Here is a 19,193-nt window from a genome sequence, read left to right as displayed (position 1 = left end):
TGACAAATTGCTCTTTTACCAAAGCTTTGAACTCATTTCAAAAAGTGAGTTGAAAATATCATTCAAATCAGAGTGTGCTGGCACTGACTAAACAAGGCATTAAAATGAAAAAAAATGAACATTGAAGTGAGCATTGAAAACAGAATACAAAAGGGCATGTCTATGTCCAGTTTTTACTCCATTTGACTCGGATTCAGTTCCCAGCATTGCAATCTGGTATGCAAGGATCTCCATTTTTTGTAGCAGATGATTCATGATGGTCACCAGATTATAATTGCTTTCTTTAGAGCAGAGAGATGCTGAAGAGAGATCCTTCAATGAAAATGAGATAAGAATAAAAAGGAAATGAAGTTCTTGGGAACTTGTAGTATATTGGCATAGGAACATAAGAATAGAATACTCAGAGGCCTGCTGGCACCAGTACAGAGAGAAAAACAGAGTTAATGTTTCTGGTCAGTAACATTTTTTATCAGAACTGAAATAAGTTTGACATGTAAAAGATCACGGGAGGCTGTTAGATAGGACCCATTAATGATATGGCGATTGACCTTAATTGGTGATTATGGTTTCTTGCCGCGTCTAGAGCGGTTCTGGATCCCGCCAGCGGGGGCAGGCCGGTTAGATCGTAAACCGATTGGTGCCTGGCACAAATCCCGATTTCAGCCTCTCCTGTGATCTAACCGGCTCGCTCGGTTCTGCGCTGTGCGCAATGTGGCCATTAGATCGCGCCCAAAATCTGTAAAAGTAGAGATGAAATAAATTAAATGACATAGGTTTCATGCTGCAAGACCAATGGGTCTGGTAATGAGACAAGTAATGAAATAAAATATTTGTCCTGAGGAACAGTAAAGGGTGGGATTCTGAATAGCTGTCATTCACAAGCAAAACAAAAATGAAGAAATGAAAGAAAAACAAGAAAGGAAAATAAAAAGCGAAGAAAAATGAAACAGTATGGGGCAGAGGTTACAATGTGAAATTGTTGAACTCCGTATTGAATCCGGAAGGTTATAAAGTGCCCAGTCGGAAGATGAAGTTTGGTACTATGGGCCTCTGTGAGCTTCATTCGAATATTGCAGCAGGCTCAATGATCAAAGTGGGAGCAAAGCGATATAAAATGACAGGTGACAGATATCTTTCAATCACAATCTATCAATCTGAGATTTGAAATGACCAACTGCTCTACCATAATATGTCATTTGCAGAAGAGAATTTCAAACTTGAACTATGTTTTTCATGTAGAAGAGTTTCTTAACTTCAACCCAAAAGGCTCTAGCGCTGAGGCAATGTCCATGGTCGTAGACATCACAACCAGTGAAACTACCCTCTCAGCTCCCCAGAGAATCTTCAAAACTTTGATCAAATTAGCCTTTAATAGTGTAACTCCAGGAAACACAGCCCTAATTTGTGTTACCTTTCTTCATAATTTAATGCTTGGACTACAGCTGTTTTCATGTAAACCTACGCTGCATTCCTCCAAGGCCAATATATCCTTCATAATGTGTAGTCCTACAAGTATGATCGAATCATTACATTAAGTCTAACCATTCAACTGCCCTTGGGTTGCTTTAAGTTGAGATATGGGAGGCTGCCCTGGCGGTTTAACTGCTGAAGGCAGTGAGGCATTGGTTGACACCATTCATAAGGTTTGAATCCTGATCTGTGCTGCTGGCTGATCTATGTCAGGTAGCCACTGGGAATAAGCACTCCGACTAAACAAGAGGAAGATTGATAAGAACTTTCTCTTGTTTCTCTCTCCCCCCCCCCCCCGCCCCCCAACCCATCCTCGACCAAACAAGCACATATATCACACCGTATGGGGCTGCTTTATTATTTGTGCCTGCATTCTGATGAAAGGTCACAGACGTGAAATATTAAATCTGCAGATGCCACGGCTGAATATTTGCAGCATTTTCTGGTTTATTTTCAGATTTACGACACCTTTGCTTTACTGAAGTATGGCCAGCTGTTGCAGCACATTGTTTTGAAACAAACAAAAATCTGCATTTGTGTTCCATTCTCCTTTCCGTTTCAGTGCCCCACCCCACCATGGGTAATTCATTCTGGGTTTTAGTCCTTTAAACACTGGGATCCTCTGATAATATCACCAAATATCATTTAAGTTTTCCAGCTTTCACAGATTTACTATTTTATCTGTTTCTATCAATTTAACATTTGCAGACAAAACAATTTTTAGAGATGTTTATATAACACATTATGATGTTGCCCTCTGGCTTGAATTGACTTTTGCAGAGCAGTTATTGAGCCAGATCTGCCTTCCGACAATGCTCTTATCAATTTAAGAATGCCTTCTTCATGTCCCGGCTGTGTGTGTGTGTGTGTGTGTGGTTCGAGGAGGTGGTGGCAGAGCGTGACTTCAGTTCCATAATAAATCCTTGATTGATTGGCTTTGATGATGCAGTGTCTATGCTGGGAACTCATAACATCACTGCTCATTTGAATGGGGTGAGTTTTATTTCCAGTTCCTGGCATCAGTCTCTACGAAGTTGTATCAGAACCACTTGCAAGACCTGTGGGGGCTCTGCTGATAGAGGAAAACCAACAAGATCACATTATGGCTGAAAGGGAAATGAATAAAATGCCAACCAGGCTGGAAGAACCTCCAGCTTGTTTTGCAAAAATGGGATCTGGTAGTCCAAGACCCCGGCAGAAGTGTGGGGGTATGTTTGCTGCAGTTGAGGGCTCCCATGAAAATAAAACTCTGAATTTTGGTTCGTTGAGTCGTGGCTCAAGCAGACAAACAAGTGAGAAACAAACTGTATCTGCTCAGTCCTTAAATAACTCCAGTGTCACTGAGAAACACAGTGGCGAGGAGGAATTGATTTCCGGCAAGGCAGATCAGGAGATTGAAATCAAAGCAGCCGTGGAATGTAATGATTTAAAGGTAAGAAACAAATTAATTTTCTGTCATTGTTTTGTGGACTACAAGTTATTTGATTGGATCCTTTGAAGCTTCACATAAACTTTGTGTTGCTGTCCAAAATAGTTTAGTATTAGCAATATCCAAACAGTTGTTTACTTTATGAAGGTCCTTGGATAAAATAAATTTTGATTAATATTGAGCTAAATTTCTCCACAGCATGAAATGCTTAATGTTGGATATCTCGTAGAATCAGAGGTATCTTCGCTGGTCACGTCTGATGTGATTAGTGCGTATTTAAAAAAGCTATCCTTCAGAGACAGCACTACCAGGGTTTGCTAAACTGCTGTGTTTTAGGTTCAGTCATTCTAAAGGTCTCGTACTGCACTGATTGTTATTTTCAACACTAAAATTCAGGAAATGTAATCAGTTGCATGTCTGATCGGTTTAGCATATGAATGCTGCCAAATCCGAGAAGGCAGATGTTATGTAATTGGAACCTATAGATCATAAACAGTTCTACCAACATAAACTGTCTCTTTTTATGGGATTGGGCAAGTTTCTTGATTGGTAGAATATGTGTGACTTCAGATTTAATTTCACACATCTGCGTTAGGAGTACAATCAATTATAGCTGCATTATTCGGAGCTGTATCAGCTACCTCACAAATGTTCTCAAGAACTGGAGCAATTGAGCCTGCTCCGCCATTTGGAAAGATCATGGCTTCCTACTTGTAGTCTACCCCATACCCTTCAATTCCCTTGTTGTTCAAGAATCTAATACCACCTTAAAATGCTCAGTGTCCAAAAAAGGTTAGGAGAGGTATTGGGTTATGGGGATAGGGTGGAAGTGAGGGCTTAAGTGGGTCGGTGCAGACTTGATGGGCCAAATGGCCTCCTGCACTGTATGTTCTTTGTATCTCAGTCTCAAGTTGGAGATCCCTTATTTTTAAACGTTGTCCCCCCAATTCTAGCCTCTCTCACGGGGAAACATTCGTCTTGTGAAGTCACTCAAGATCTTCTATGTTTCAATAAGATCACTTCTCAATCTTCCAACCTCCAGTGCATGCAGGCTCAATCTGGCCAATTGTTCCTGATAAGACAACCTTTTCATCTCAGCAGCCTTCTCTGAATTGTTTCCAATATAATCTTGTGCTTTCTTACATAAGGAGACCAAAACTGCACAGAGTGCTCGAGAAGTGGTCTTGCCAAAGCCTGTTACAACTGGAGCAAAACTTCCCTGCTCTATATTCCACTCCCGGTGCAAGAAACACCAACATTCCATTTGCCTTTTTGTGGAATTTGCATACTAACATTGTGTGATTCATGTACCATGACACCCAGATCCCTCTACTGTAGAATTCTGCAACCTTCCTCCATTTAAATAATATGCTGTTTTTACATGCTGCCTGCCAAAGTAGTTCACATTTTCTCACATTATACTCTATCTGCCCATTTTTTTGGCCACTCACATACTCTTATTTATAAACTTTTGCACCCACCTACCTAGCTTTTTGTCATCAGCAAATTTAGCAACTATCTATTCTATCGTGTCATCGAAGTCATTGATGTCGATTGTAAATAATTGAGACTCAAACACTGATGGCCTGTGGCACTCCACTCATTACGTCCTGCCAACCCAAAAGTGACCCATTTATGCCTACTGTTTCCTTTTCGCTTCCTTTTAGCTAACTAGTTCTCTATCCGTGCCAATATGTTAACCCCTACACGAAGCTCTTAGTTTCTGTTGCAGTCAGAGATGTGGCACCTTGTCAAATGCCTTCCAAAAATCCAACTGCAGTACATGAACATGTTTCCTTCATTCACGTTACCTGTTACTTACTCAAACAACTCCAGTAAGTCAGTTCTACATGATTTTCCTTTCACAAAACCATGTTGAGTGCCAGGTTGCATTAAGATATTTTTTTCTCCCCGACCCTGCATAGGTCTCACCCCCACAACCCAAAGATGTACAAGTAGATGGATTGGCCACGCTAAAATACCTTAATTGGGAAAAAGAGAATTGGGTACTCTAAACTTATTTTTAAAATAAGATTTTCTCCGTGCTCTGCAATATTGTCCTGAATAACCGATCCCAGCAGTTTTCCTATGACAGATGTTAGGCTAATGGGCCCGTCGCTTGCTGATTTAAGAGAAACTATTAGTGGCTAAGTGGAAGAGTTTTCGGTTTAATACTTTTGATAAAGTTCAATAATGTGAAAGACATTCCTTATTTTCTTGTCTGCTAAAGTCTTTTTTCCCCCATCGCTGACTCCAAGCCCAACATCCTGTCCTCAAACACAGTTTCTTCTCTCTCCTGCAGATTTATGTTTCAGTGGGTGTTGGCAAATTCACTTGTACCTGAGCCAAATGCTTATCGTTTATGTATTGACATTTAACAGGTATTGTTCAACCCTTGGCAGGGTGGGGTGGAGGGAGTGAACATCAAAAGCAAGCCCAGTTCTTGTCCCCCCAGTGGTGTATACATGCAATAGATTTTTCAAGCATTGCTTGACTGAAGCACTCCCAAACTAACCTGGTTACCCAAATATTGGTGTTTCCTTCTTATCTGTAGCCGGAAAGAAGGACAACTTTTTCTAAGACAAGTCTTGAAACTACGGGCTAAGGGGGACATATGAGTCCAGAAGGCAATCCGGTTTGAAGCAAGAAGACGCTGTGAAACCTGGTTCGTGACATTATTCCAAATGGGCCACCTGCTAAAACCGTTGGAAGAAATGTCGCAGCAGATTACTGATGCTTTTGTTGCTGGTGTGGTGAGTGCTGCATGTAACTGGCACATCACCATGGATTAAACACGCTGGAAGGCAGGTTCAACTTTGGCCTTTACTTGAGCGCCAGTGGAATGTGTGGTTGCCAAGATTTAGTTCTGGTGAGATTGGGCTGTGTGGGAGGGCCTGCACAGCTGCGGCTCCTGGACAGAGAATGGAACAAGTCACACATTGATGGAAAAGTTCTAGACATGATAACACATTCTCGGGCTTATCCTCAGTATATATTGAGGAACCTGCGAGGGGTGATACCGTATCTTTTTTTTTCATGAAAATGAGCTGATATAGCTTTGTATTGACAGCAGAATGGAAGGGTAATATTGCCTTGTTCTTTAATGGTTATTGTGACATGTGGAACGTTATGTAGTTGATTTTCAGATCTTTGTTACTGTTGACGGTTTAATAAGCAAAGATTCTCAAGTTGTGTTGCAGATTGTGTTTGCAGATTGCTCCACCTGGTAGCTGCCAATGCCTGAGGCCGTATGTTTTGTTTTTTTTGCTGCCTCTTTTGCTTCTGTGGCCTGGAGTAAGGAAAGGAAAGATGTAAGATGACCTGCTACCCGTACTGGAGAAGAGAAGGGGGTTCTCTTTCTTGTTCTGGCATGCTCTGCGATGGTTTGACATCCCGGTGTGATTTTCCACTGTTGAGAGTCTACTGTTGGGTGCTGCGGGAGTGGAAGAGGGAGGCGGATTGATCCGGATGCAGCTGTGTGGAGGTTGTGTTGATTCGATTGAGTAACTTGAGGAAATGTTGAACAAATGCTTTCACAGATTGCTGGTGAGTTTATTGCACTTTTGACTGTTCAATGTTTAATGCTTTGAGGATGTGTGTTTATTTACTGCTGCCCCTTTGCTTTTGTGGCCTGGAGTAAGGAAAGGGAGTGCAAGATGACCCTGCTGCCAGCACTGGAGAAGGGGAGCAGGAGCTCTTTCTCTCTTAAGGTGTGCCTTTGCGTTGGTGTGATGTTGTGGTGTTAGTTATGAACCCCCAAGTGACTTTCCACTGTTGAGAGTCTGCTGCTGGGAGCCACGAGAGGGTTAGAGAGAGAGGCAAATTGATCCGAATGAGCAACTTGAAAAAATGCTTTTGCAGATTGCTGGTGACTTTATTGTACTGTTAACTGTTGATTTGGATTTCTTTGTATAAATGAATTTTTGTCGTTTTGTGTTGGTACCGATATTGTGCAGTGAAAACGTGCGTGCGTGTGTGTGTGTATGGCATGGCGCCTTTTCCTTGTTACTTAGTGGTCAGTGTGCTGAGTGGACTGTTAAGTAGCTTGTTTTCATATTTTTGCATGAAGGTATTTTTAACCGTTTAATGAACAAAATATTCTCAAGTGCATTCCAGTTGGTACACGTGCCATGTCTCAGTTGATGATTATTGCATCTCATTTAAGAGTCAGCACCGCAAACCGCAGCCAACAATGAAACACTCAACGAGCTGGGCTTCAGCACTGGGAATATCCTCGTGACCAAAGGTGAGTGTGGGGATCAGGGGAGGGCACCTGAGCACAGTCTCCCCAATATTCCCTGCAGGGGTCTGGTGTCTGGGGTGTAGGGGCTCTTGCTGTAGTCGGGATGAGCGGACCAAGGTTTTACAGCACAACTGGCTCGCTGGATGGCACTCTCCGAAAGGGGGGGGCATTCAAGGGTGGGGGAGGTTTGGGGGAATTGAGGGTCCCAGGGTGGACACCTGAACTGATTGTTGGTCTCTCCTCCAATTCCTTATAGAGACCAGAATGGCAGTTGTTGCAGAGGGTGCCTCGCGGTGCTGGTGGCAGCCCAGAAGGCGGCAACGCATCAGCACAGGCTCGAGCCCACATATCCTGAAGACCCAGCCACCCATCAGGCCGAGGACAAGCCCAGAGGGGGACGCCAGTGATGGCCCAAACTGTACAAGCGTTGTTGGTCTTTTGTGAAGATGATGGGGTCTTTTGTGAAGATGATGGACAGCATGTGCTGCAGGAGACTCCATCTCAACAAAGAGAGAGTGCGGCACCTGTACCATGTGCCATTTAGGGCAGCACGGTAGCATGGTGGTTAGCACAATCGCTTCACAGCTCCAGGATCCCAGGTTCGATTCCCGGCTTGGGTCACTGTCTGTGCGGAGTCTGCACGTTCTCTCCGTGTGTGCGTGGGTTTCCTCCGGGTGCTCCGGTTTCCTCCCACAGTCCAAAGCTGTGCAGGTTAGGTGGATTGGCCATGCTAAATTGCCCTTCGTGTCCAAAATTGCCCTTCGTGTTGGGTGGGGTTACTGGGTTATGGGGATAGGCTGGAGGTGTGGGCTTGGGTAGGGTGCTCTTTCCAAGAGCCAGTGCAGGCTCGATGGGCCGAATGGCCTTCTGCATTGTAAATTCTATGAAATGTCCTTGCAGACGTGGCATCACATGGAGGAGGAGGACACTCGCTCCCGGTGGCCGTGAATGTCACCGCAGTCCTCAAATATTATGACACCGGTTCGTTCAAGAGCTTGAGCAGGGACTTGTGTGATGTATCGCAACAGCCTACAAGTACAGCTGTGAGGTCATGAATGCCTGGGCAGCGCACCATACCAATTTCTAGGTGGATCAAACCCATCAAGGTGCCCAGGCAGCAGGATTCTCAGCCATCGCTGGGACTCCTTCAGTCGGTTATGCACCCACTGGAGTGTCGCTGACATGCCCTCCTGAAACCTGCAACCTTGACCTAGCATCTGCATCAGCTGTGGGATAACTTTGCCCCATCTGATGTGCATCAGCAACTGTGGTGCTCACCAGATTGTGTCCCAGAAGCCCGTCCACAAATGTCGCCCACTGTCTGTCTCTGCGCTGGTAGATGTAGGGATAATAGCTGTGATACATCAATGGTGGTCTCCTCTAAGCTCTGGTCCGAGGTGTTCTTTTGGATGGCAGAGGTGGATGGGTCTCTGGATGGCCCAGTCCCATCAGATGGAGATCTTGCAAGAGAATGGACACGTGGTCAGTGAGAGGTATGGATCAATTTGTCTGACATAACTCATTTGAGACAGATCATCTGGGTGAAGGGGCAGTGGATAATTGGTCATCTTCCGACATTGTTCAGCAGTCCTTCTGGTAATGCTGCCCGCATTGACAGCCACTTCCTCCAAGGTGGTATTGGTGACCCTGCTGCTGGTCCTCCGACCCCCTCGGGTGAACAGGATGTCCCGACTCGCCTCCACAGCATCCAGAAGCCTGGCACTGCCAAAGCGAGGAGCAGGTCTGTGCGCTGCCATGCTTGTGTGTTGACTGAGTGAGTGGTGAGCGAACGCCTAAAAGCAGCTCCTCTTATTAGCAGCAAGACACTGAGACGCGAGCCCAGCGAATCAGACGGTGAGACAGCCAGTAATGACGAGAAGCTTATGGGGGTTCTTTTCCGGCACAAAGTGCCGCTAAATACGGGCCGTGATCCCACCGGCGCAGCCGTCAGGAAACACCCAGCCAATCGTGCCCAAAATGGCACTTCGAACTTTTTCCATGAAATCGTGCCCAATGTCTTAGGAAGCCACTTGCATTCCAAAACCAAGAATCAACAGAAATTAAACAATTCACAGACCAATTGCAGTCAATTATAAATGATAAAACATTTATTAAATTGCAAATGCAACAAAGACAGATCTAACAAATTGGTTTGCCGTCCACTTGGCATATTGTCATTAATCTCAGTAATGACGTCCTCAAGAAGAATCTTAAACTAGAAAATGGCGGAGAAGGGAAGGGTAAAACTACTAGAAGAATGGTTAATGGGAACCAAAGCAGCAGGTCAGCATGTGAGGAGAAGGTGGAGGTTAATAGGATGAAAGACAGCGCCAGTCTTAAAGGAAATGTAAAAAAACCAAATGTAAGGTGACTGATGGCAGGGAAAGTTGGGGATGAGGCTGAGTGTTTTCAGAGATTAACAAAGGAGGTCAGAATGTGTGAAAAGTGTAGTGAAGAAGGTGACCCTGCAAGGGAAAGACACATATTTATAAACCTAGTACCTAAATGCACACAGTGTTCGGAATAAGGTCAATGAGCTGACAGCACAAATAGAGACATTTGGGTATGATTTGGTGGGATAACTGAAACATGGTTGCAGAAGGACCGAGACTGGCAGTTGACTGTCCAAGGGTACTCAGTATTCCGAAAGGATAGACAGGATGGAACAGGAAGTGGAGTTGCTTTTTTTGGTGAACAATGATATCAAGGCTGTATTAAGAAATTATATTGCCACTAAGGGACAAAATGTTGAATTCCTCCGGGTGGAAATAATAAACAAGGGAAAAACTCCTTGGTAGGAGTAATTTCCAGGCACCCCCGAGCAATAAGTGGAACATTGTATAAAGCAAGAAATAATGAGGACTCGTGACAAGAGCCAAACGGAATCAAGGTGATTTTAATATGCATATTGATTGGATTAATAAAATTGGCAAGGGTAGCCCCGAGGGAAATTTCATAGTGTATGAGGGATTGTTTCTTAGAACAATATGTTATGGAGCCAACCAGGGAGCAGGGTATTTTGGATTTAATGTTATGTAACGACGAAAGGTTGATTAACAGTTTTGTCATTAAGGATCCTCTTGGAAGGAGTAATCACAGCATGCTAGAATTTCAAATTCAGATTGAGCGAGAGAAGACAGAGTGCCGCACTAGAGTTTTAGCGTTGGGCAGAGATAATTATACAGGCCTGAGGAAAGAGTTGGCCCAAGTAGACTGGGCAGGCCTGAGGAAAGAGTTGGCCCAAGTAGACTGGGCACAGATAATTGAGGGTAGGACAGTTGAGGCAATGGCAGATTTTCAGGGAGATATGAAATACCTCTCAATTAAAGCATATTCCTGAGAGGAAGAGGAATTGTAAAAGGGAGAAAAACATTCCATGGCTAAACAAGGAGGTCAAGGAAGACATAAAGGCAAAGACTAGGGCATACCATACTGCAAAGGCTAGTGGTAAACTGGAGGATTGGGAGAAATTTAACGTTCAGCAAAAATAAAATCAAAAGAGCGAAGATGAACTACAAAAGTAAACTAGCAGAAAACATAAACACTGTTGTAAATGTTGGCCCTTTAGAGGACCATACTGGTGAGGTGATAATGGGGAACACCGAGAAGGCAAAGGCACTGAACCAATATTTTGCCTCTGTTTTCACAGTGGAAGATAATAAAAAATTTCCAAAAACCACAGTTAATGCAAATGAACTTGGTGCAACAAGCATCACTAGGGAGACGGTATTGAATAAACTGATAGCATTAAAGGCAGATAAGTCTCTGGGACCTGTTGGCCTACACCCCAGGGTTTCAAGGGAGATGGCAGCAGAGATAGTGAGGCATTGGTTATGATATTTCAAAATTTAGTGCATTCTGGAAGGGGCTTGGTGGATTGGAAACACGCTAATGTAAAGCCCCTATTCAAAAAGGGAGAGAGGCAAAAAGTACGAAACTATAGACCAATGACCTTGGCCCTCTGGTGGGGAAGTTGCTGGAATCAACCATGAAGGAAGAGATGACTGAACATTTGAAAAAACAAAGCTCAATCCACCATTGTCAGCATGAATTTATGAAGGATCAGCCATGTTTGTAAAACTTGCTTGAACTGTTTGAAGATGTAACCAGCAAGGTGGACAAGGGGGAACCTGTGGATGTAGTTAAGTAGACTTCCAGAGGCGTTTGACAAGATGCCGCAAAAAAGACTGATCCAGAAGGTGAGATTGCAGGCGATTGAGGGTAGAGTGCTAGATTTGATTGAGGATTGGCTGATTGACAGAAAGCAGAGGGTCGGGATAAATGGGTCCTTCTCTGGCTGGCAAACTGTAACTAGTGGGGTGCCGCAGGTGTCAGTCCTTGGATCTCAACTGTTTACAATTTATATAAATGATCTGCAAACAGGAACAAAGTGTAACATAGCAACATTTGTGGTTGATGCTAAATTAGGTGGGAAAGATGGCACTGAAGGAAACAAAGATTTTACGGATGGATATAGATGGGTGAGGAGATTGGGCCATAGTTTGGCAGATGGAGTTTAATGTAGATAAGTGTGAGGTTATCCATTTTGGACGAAAAACTAGGAAGGCAAATTATTATTGAAATGGAAAACAGATTCAAAATGCGTCTGGGCTGAGGGATTTGGGTGTCCTCATTTATGAGTCGCAGCATGTAATTAAAAAGGCAAATGGAATGTTAGCGTTTGTTGCAAAAGGAATGGTGCCCAGTATTGATCTCCTGATTTGAGGAACGATATGGTGGCATTGAAAACAGTTTAGAGGAGGTTCACCAGATTGACGCCAGGGATGAAAGGGTTGACTTACGAGGAGAGATTAAACAGTTTGGTCTTATACTCGCTAGAGTTTAGAAGGCTGAGAGGGGATTATCATAGAATTTACAGTGTAGAAGGAGGCCATTCGGCCCATCGAGTCTGCACCAGCTCTTGGAAAGAGCACCCTACCCAAGGTCAACACCTCCACCCTATCCCCATAACCCAGTAACCCCACCCAACACTAAGGGCAATTTTGGACACTAAGGGCAATTTAGCATGGCCAATCCACCTAACCTGATCTGATTGAGGTATATAAAATAACAAAAAGGATTGCTCCCCTTGTAGGACAATGTTGAAGGGAGGTCATGGATAGAGGTTGAGAGGCGGTAGATTAAGAACTGAGATGAGGAACTACTTCTTACAGAGGGTGGTGAATTTGTGGAACTCTATGCCCCATAGTATGGTGGAATTGGAGTCGTTAAATGGTTTCAAGAAGGAGATAAATATATTTTTGGTAGAAAAAGGAATATAGGGAACGGGTGGGGAGGTGGATTTGAGACCAGGAAGAGATCAGCCATGATCTGATTGAATGGCGGAGCAGGCTCGAAGAGCTGGCCTACTTCTGTTCCTAATTCCTATCTTTCTCCCAAAGAATTTCAGCTCCCCTTTATTAAATCTGGACTTTACCTTTTGGCAAATGAGGGTTGGAATGCTTCGGTGTGTTGATGCGAAAATCCCTTTTAAAGAGAATGGCAGATACTGAAAATGATGGTGTGATAACAGTGAATAGCAAACAGCCAAGTTTCAAAGTGTATTGGACTGTTACCAGTCTCATTGAAGATTTTCACCCATTGCTCTTTTTTCCGGTTGGATTTGCAAAAAAAAAATGCGTGAATAAAAATAAAGGAGTCAAGTCATCCTCGGACAGAGCCGAGGCCTGTCCTTTTTAGTGAACCTGGTTTCTGCAAGGTGGCACCAAACTGTTTAGATGATGTTGGTTGAAAGTCTTGTCACACAGCAGCGGCTGATTGAAACCAATCGGGGCAGCCCAGGGGCTGGACTGAGAATGTGGTTGGGTGCGGCGGAGCGCATGCCCGCTGCTGCAGCCCCGGCTAATTGTCTTATTGCTGGAGTCTCTCCCAAGCGGGAACGGTCTTGGCAGAAGGGGGGAGGCTGCCAGAGGCAGAAAAGAAACACGGTTCAGAACAATTGCAACCGCTCTGGCTGCAGCTTTTGCATTCTGCATTTTATCATTTGTTAGATTCCGATTGATAGCCACAGCCATGTCTTACCAGGGCAAGAAAAATATACCACGTATCACGGTAAGTATTGCGAGGCAATATGGATATCGAGGGCTGTTCTGTGAAACGCAATGTCGGATTGATTTTGTGATTTGAGATCTAAATATGTCCTGGTGCCTGACTTGATCAGAGTGCATGCAGACCTCGTTTGAAGAGCCTGGTTGCATAATCTCAGTCCCAACCCAGCGACGCATTTTTTACCTTGTGGGACCAAGGACAGCGACTGTGCAGCACTTGCAGGAGATAATGGCGGTGTCTGAATAGAGGCAGATGGCGAGATTTCTCCCTCTGTCCCCCTTTTCCCCGCCCCCTCCCCGTCTCTTGATATGATTGTTTGTACAATTTGGTTTATAAAGAATTCGATAACAGAAACAAATGGAAACCCAATTCAAAAAAGGAACGCTTGCCCCAAGACGAGAAATGAAAACATCCTTTGCTGTTATGCAATTAACATCGCTATTTAGTCATTCCTCCCCAACAGCATTCCCACAAAGAAGATGTCGGGTGCAACCGATTTAGTAATAGCTGCTTGAATTATTTTACAAATTTAATTAATTTGTGTAAACAATGTCAGATCACGTTAAGCAACCTTTGACTGTTATGTGTGGCTTGCAAACATAATGGTCTGGAATATTCAGGGTCGAGTAATTGCTAATTTACATTTGCCAAACCCATCCAGACAATTGCCTAAATATATGAAGCTACTCCGGAATAATATGCACTAGCTTCAAAAATAATAAAATAAGACAAACTGATTGAAGACTAAAATCCCATTGTCAGTGTTTGCTAATTCAGCTCATGGCAACAGTGCATTTTTGTATTTTTATCTAATTTCATTTATAACTGTATGTTGCTACAAAATTATGCTCACCTGTCAGATGAGCAGATATGATGTCCTTAAAAATGTTGAAGATTTCAGCCTTTAAATTAATGGATCTTTCCAAAATCTCTTTTCAGAGTGAGCGTATGCTGGTAAAAGGTGGAAAAATCGTGAATGATGACCAGTCTTTTTTTGCTGATATTTATGTAGAAGATGGCCTGATCAAGTAAGATGGCTTTATTCAGTTTAGCCTTGGTGTGGGGAAAAAAATCAATCAATAAATCCTTTATTGAAATAAAAATGAATACAAACTTGTTTGTCATCTGCATAGGCAAATTGGTGAAAATCTGATTGTGCCCGGCGGGGTTAAAGTGGCCGATGCCCACGGACGGATGGTTATTCCTGGGGGGATTGATGTCCACACCCGTCTGCAGATGCCTGTCAAAGGGATGACAGCAGCTGATGATTTCTCCCAGGGAACAAAAGCAGCTTTGGCTGGGGGCACAACTATGATCTGTAAGATTCAGTTTTGTTTCCGACATTCAGCTTCGATGTTAATTTTCGTAATATTTTGTACATGTGCTGTTTTGTTGCAAAAAGTTTGAAACAACAGAAGTAAATTGATTGGCAACTAAGTTGGAAAGGGAAATAATGTCATTATCTGATGATGTCTACTACAGTGGGTACTACAGTGTGGAAAAACTGGAATGTTGAAATGCACATGCATGTGTGCACAGCATCCCATAATGTATTATATGTTCTGTTATTTTTGATATTCTTTATACATGAACAAACAGTTTAGATTTGAGGTCTATCTGACTTGTCCCCTTTGTTGATTTTCCTGGCTGTTTTTTAAAAATGTTCCTGTCTGATTTTGTGCCCTCGCCTCCTGAGCGGGATGTTGGAAGGGGAGGAGCCCTCTGGTATTATGCTCGGATGACAGTTATTCACACATGCAGAGAATGAGTGTGAGCTGGCTAATTAGTGGGAGTGGGATGGGGGCTAGCACTGTTAAACCCCAATCACTATGTACACCCATTCATATCTCCAGTTGGAATTCTTGGCAAATTGAAGGGAAACCAGAGCCTTAGCAATCTGTTATTTCTTTCTGCCTCATCATTCTGTGGATTAGAGCATGAGAAAGAGGTGCAGGAATCAGCCCTTGTGCACTACCTTGTGAGCACTTCTGATCCATGGTTCTAAACTCTCCAGTGGGGGAAGTATCCGACCAATATCTGCCATCTGAAGCCCTAAAGAATCTTGTAGCTTTCAGTGAGATTAGCTCTCATTTTTTCAAAACGCTCTGAAAAGTCGGTCCAGTCCATTCAATCTCTCCTCAGGACAGTCCCCTCACCCCAGGAATCAGTCTGATGAAGCTGTGCTACCCTGTCCCTAAGGTGAATGAATCCTTCCTGAGGTAAGGAGATCAAAATTGTATACATGTTGAGATCAGTAACTACATTCAGCTGTGGTACAGTAACTTGGTATAAACAGCAGTTGTATGGGAAATTTTCTAGAGTTTGTGGCTCAGTAATACAGTCAATTTAGCTTACAAACCATTAAGGGAGAGAGGTATTATTTTGTGGTATTTATGGAACATATCAAATTGCTTTCACTGCACACAAATGGAATAGGAGCTGCAAATGAGCAGGTGGCAAATATAATTTACATTTGTTGTCAGAAACTGCAAAATATATATATATTGGTTGTAAAAGTTGTGCTTAAACACGTGGGATCTAGAGGAATTTAGACCCATTTTGCTGGATTGGAATTGATGCAGCAGGCCCTAAATTGTTCCTGCCCAATTTGACCTCCCACTCAGGCTCCTGGATTTAAATCATGGGCCTTAGTTCTTTTGGAAACCATCTGCTCTGATCAGCCAGGCTGTGCCAGTTATTGACTGAGCGTCAAGATGTAGCTCCATGTGGTGGAGAGTGCCACATCCCTTGGCAGGAGTGCTTGTTTCAAACCTGCTGTCAGCTGAATGGAGCAGCGCTGGTGTGAAGGGCTGTGTGAAGCAGGGCAGGAAAACGGCGTAAAAAAATTATCACTCTAAATATCGTACCTCCTAGATGTTTATCAGACAAAGACTTGAAATCACAATTGCAACTATGCAGTTGACTGCAGAGTCTTATTTGCAGTCTACAGATGGACGCTAACATGAATCGAGACAAATCCTTCTGTCTACTGAGCTTAATACTGAGTAAATATACTTTGACCCTAGGTATGTGCTGAGTTACCCATGATGCAGCCTGACCAACAGTGTGGAGATGACTATTGGCCTCAGTGCTGCTTAAATTAAGGAAAGGGAAAAAATTGCATGAAGTCCCTTCCACTTTATGGTTCACCGATGACCCATGCTGCAAAGTATGTGCATGGACATCAAGTGCACTTTGGTTTGATGCACGCCATGGTCGAATGGTCTGTCCAAACTCATTGGTTCTGGCCACATGAAAATAAAATTAATACCTATGCCTTTGGTATGGAAGCACAACAGAAATCAGTGACCTGAGGAGATGAAGAAAACAATATAGCCAAAAATGTGACCAAGCCGTGTTTTCACATGTTGAATTTCAACGATATGTACTTCAAGCAAAGTCCATCAATTGGTGATTGCCAGGGATTGGTGTAAATATCTACCTCTGCAGCCATTAACCAAACTACTTGAGGCAGTAGTTAGCTGTGCTCGTTGTGGGACTGAGCAGTGCCAGTACAGAATTGAAGCTAGAAGAGACATGCCTTCCAAAATAGTTAGACATGCCACTGTCAGCACATTAAAGCTGAGTAAACTTGTGTTTCCTGAACAACTTTTGTCTTTTCATGCATTTTTGGTGGTGTTTAAAAAGGGATATTTCTGTGGAATGGTTTGTTAAAACATGCAGGTCCCACCCAAAAGATTAGATCTGAATTTGGAATTATATGCCATGCTAATCTGCCCTTTTCTCTAAAATGGCACTTTGCTGCCCTCCGTTCCCACCTCGCCCTCTCATTTATGTTTCTCAGATCATTCTAATGAACATATACCTTCACTAAGAAGGCACTTTTTAAAACAGTTGTTTCATTTTAAACTGAAATGTTTTTACTTTATGTCTCTTGTGATGTCATTGACGAAGCTGTGTTCAAGTGCTTTGTTTCTTCATTCTATATGTATCAATTAGTTGCCTTACTGTGAGTTACCGCTGTTGAATTGGACCTTAGAGTTTCCCAGTGTCTAAGCTGTACTGCCTGCAACGGGACACTGCATTCCCCCAAACATGTCCCTTGACTAACAACATTCAAGTCTCTTGCATCCTTCTATTGTTGTCCTATTTCAGATTGGTGAACTTGGCATACATTGCACATCAAGCCTTCAATCCATCTCCAAAAGGGGAATTACATACTAGAATAGTGCCACTTCTGCATATTTTTGGTTGCCAATCAACAGCTCTTTTTCATAGAATTCCTACCGTGCAGAAGGAATCCATTCGGCCCGTCAAGCATGCACCGACCCTCCGAAAGAGCATCCTACCTAGGCCCAATCTCTAACCCTGGGCGAGATTCTCCAATAATGGGGCTATGTCCCCACTCCAGCGTCAAAACACGGGTGTTTCACTCTGGACGGTCTTGAAGAAAGTCCAGAGTGATTCTCCTACCTGAAGGGGGCTAGCAGGGCCCTGGAGTGCTTCCCGCAGCTCTGGCTGCGGTTACGGCGCCCTGCACTTCCGGTCGGGAGTCCCCCGTGACATGGCGGACTCACACCGCGGAGCGGTCCCGAAAATATAGGTCCCCCCGAGATTGCACATGCCTAGGGATCGGTGGCCCCCAATCGCTAGCCTGGCCGTCCCTGAGGGCCCCCCCCGGTGAAGGGATCCCCCCTGCTCCTCACCAGGGCGGTCGCAGACTGGGTCCGCAGCGGCCGCCGACCGCTCCCGACAAACAAAACATGGTTGGAACCACGGCGTTGGGAACTTGGCCAGTTTTCGGCGGAGAATCGCCGCGGGGGCCTCTGTCAATGGCGCCCTCCCCACGTGCGCGCGATTCCCGCGGGAGTGGTGTTGCACCGGTTTTCGGCGTCAAAAGCCCATTCTCCGCCCCTGCGCCGATCGCGATTTCGGCTTGGAGAATCCCGCCCCCTATCTATGTAACTCTACCTAACCTGCACATCTTTTGACTGTGAGAGGTAACCCAGGGGGAGACTGAGAGAACGTGCAAACCCCACGCAGTCACCCAAGACTGGAACCGAACCTTGGTCCTTTCTGCTGTGAGTGCTAACCACTGTGCCACCATGCCGCCCTCAGCTCTGAGTGGGCTGGTTGTTCATCCCTGTCTCGTGTCCTTCCCTTCTGCTGAATAATCCCATGTGTTTACAAATGCTTTGTCAAATCAAAAATTGCACTGTCTTGTACAATCTGATTCAAATCAAAGACTAGTTTTTTCTTGTTGATCTTTTCCCTCCCCCATCTTCTCCATCTGTTCCCCACTTAATGGCCATGAATATTGCCTTGATTTACTGTATGGACCACCTGGGTTGGCCACTTCCCGACTTAAAATGGAGAACCGCAAAGACTAAAGGGACATTCAGCCAACACAGGCAAAAACGAGCAAGTGCAGAAATCCTGTGTATTGGAACTTGCAAAAAAACCAGACAGCACTGAAACCAGCAGCCATCTGCATAGTAATGAGCGATTCCAAGGCACAATTGCAACACTTAAGGTGAATAAAGCCAAGCCTGACTCCTCGGCGCCAGCAGGAGCCAAACAAAGGAAGGCCAACGAACACTCAGGGACCGTCCAGCGATTACGGAACAACTCCAGCATTGGAGAAATCGATCCAAGTGATCGGAACGCAGTCCAATCACTTGGAACCAGGTACGGGGTCCGCCTCGAAGGGCGGGAAGCCCCTGGGGACTATAAAGTAAAGCCCCCAAGTTCAAATCGGTCTTCTTCGCAGGGTCACTCAATAACACGAATCAACCCCTGAGAGTGAACCGCCCAGCTGCCGCACCAACCAAGTAAGTCTCCAGTCAACGCTCGCTACGAGATAGGCGCTCCTAGCTACCAGTCCACACCAGCTTTTGAATCCTGCAGACTCAGGACCTGAACGAAAGGCCGTTTTTTCCCCTGACCTGGTGGGCCAATTCCGAAGCTAAGTATAGGCCTTTTAGTGATAGAAATAGTCTAGAAAGTAGAGTTATATGCATA

At 44.3% G+C, this 19,193-nt stretch overlaps 1 protein-coding gene and 1 long non-coding RNA gene across 5 annotated transcripts in view; one reads left to right on the top strand and one right to left on the bottom strand.

Moving 5' to 3' along the window:
• Positions 1-446: 446 nt before the first annotated feature.
• Positions 447-19,193, bottom strand: part of LOC140396871 (uncharacterized) — a 32,950-nt gene continuing 14,203 nt past the window's right edge. Inside the window, exons 2-3 of the long non-coding RNA XR_011936645.1 lie at positions 14,065-14,264; positions 447-736 (exon numbers count right to left, since the gene is read on the bottom strand). This is a non-coding gene — a long non-coding RNA (uncharacterized lncRNA). The remainder of the gene's footprint in view (positions 737-14,064; positions 14,265-19,193) is intronic.
• Positions 2,493-19,193, top strand: part of LOC140396870 (dihydropyrimidinase-related protein 2) — a 50,103-nt gene continuing 33,402 nt past the window's right edge. For 2 of the 4 annotated variants that reach the window (XM_072485669.1, XM_072485668.1), the window contains exons 1-3: positions 2,493-2,902; positions 14,151-14,239; positions 14,345-14,529. In XM_072485669.1, the coding sequence (XP_072341770.1) occupies positions 2,573-2,902; positions 14,151-14,239; positions 14,345-14,529 (604 nt within the window). In that variant the 5' untranslated portion in view covers positions 2,493-2,572. Of the gene's footprint in view, positions 2,903-13,005; positions 13,215-14,150; positions 14,240-14,344; positions 14,530-19,193 lie in introns of those variants that run through there. The other 2 variants (XM_072485671.1, XM_072485670.1) reach the window with 2 other exon arrangements.

This window comes from Scyliorhinus torazame, chromosome 20 (genome assembly GCF_047496885.1).
Source record: "Scyliorhinus torazame isolate Kashiwa2021f chromosome 20, sScyTor2.1, whole genome shotgun sequence".
Taxonomy (NCBI): domain Eukaryota; kingdom Metazoa; phylum Chordata; class Chondrichthyes; order Carcharhiniformes; family Scyliorhinidae; genus Scyliorhinus; species Scyliorhinus torazame.
This window is presented reverse-complemented; position numbering and strand designations above follow the sequence as displayed.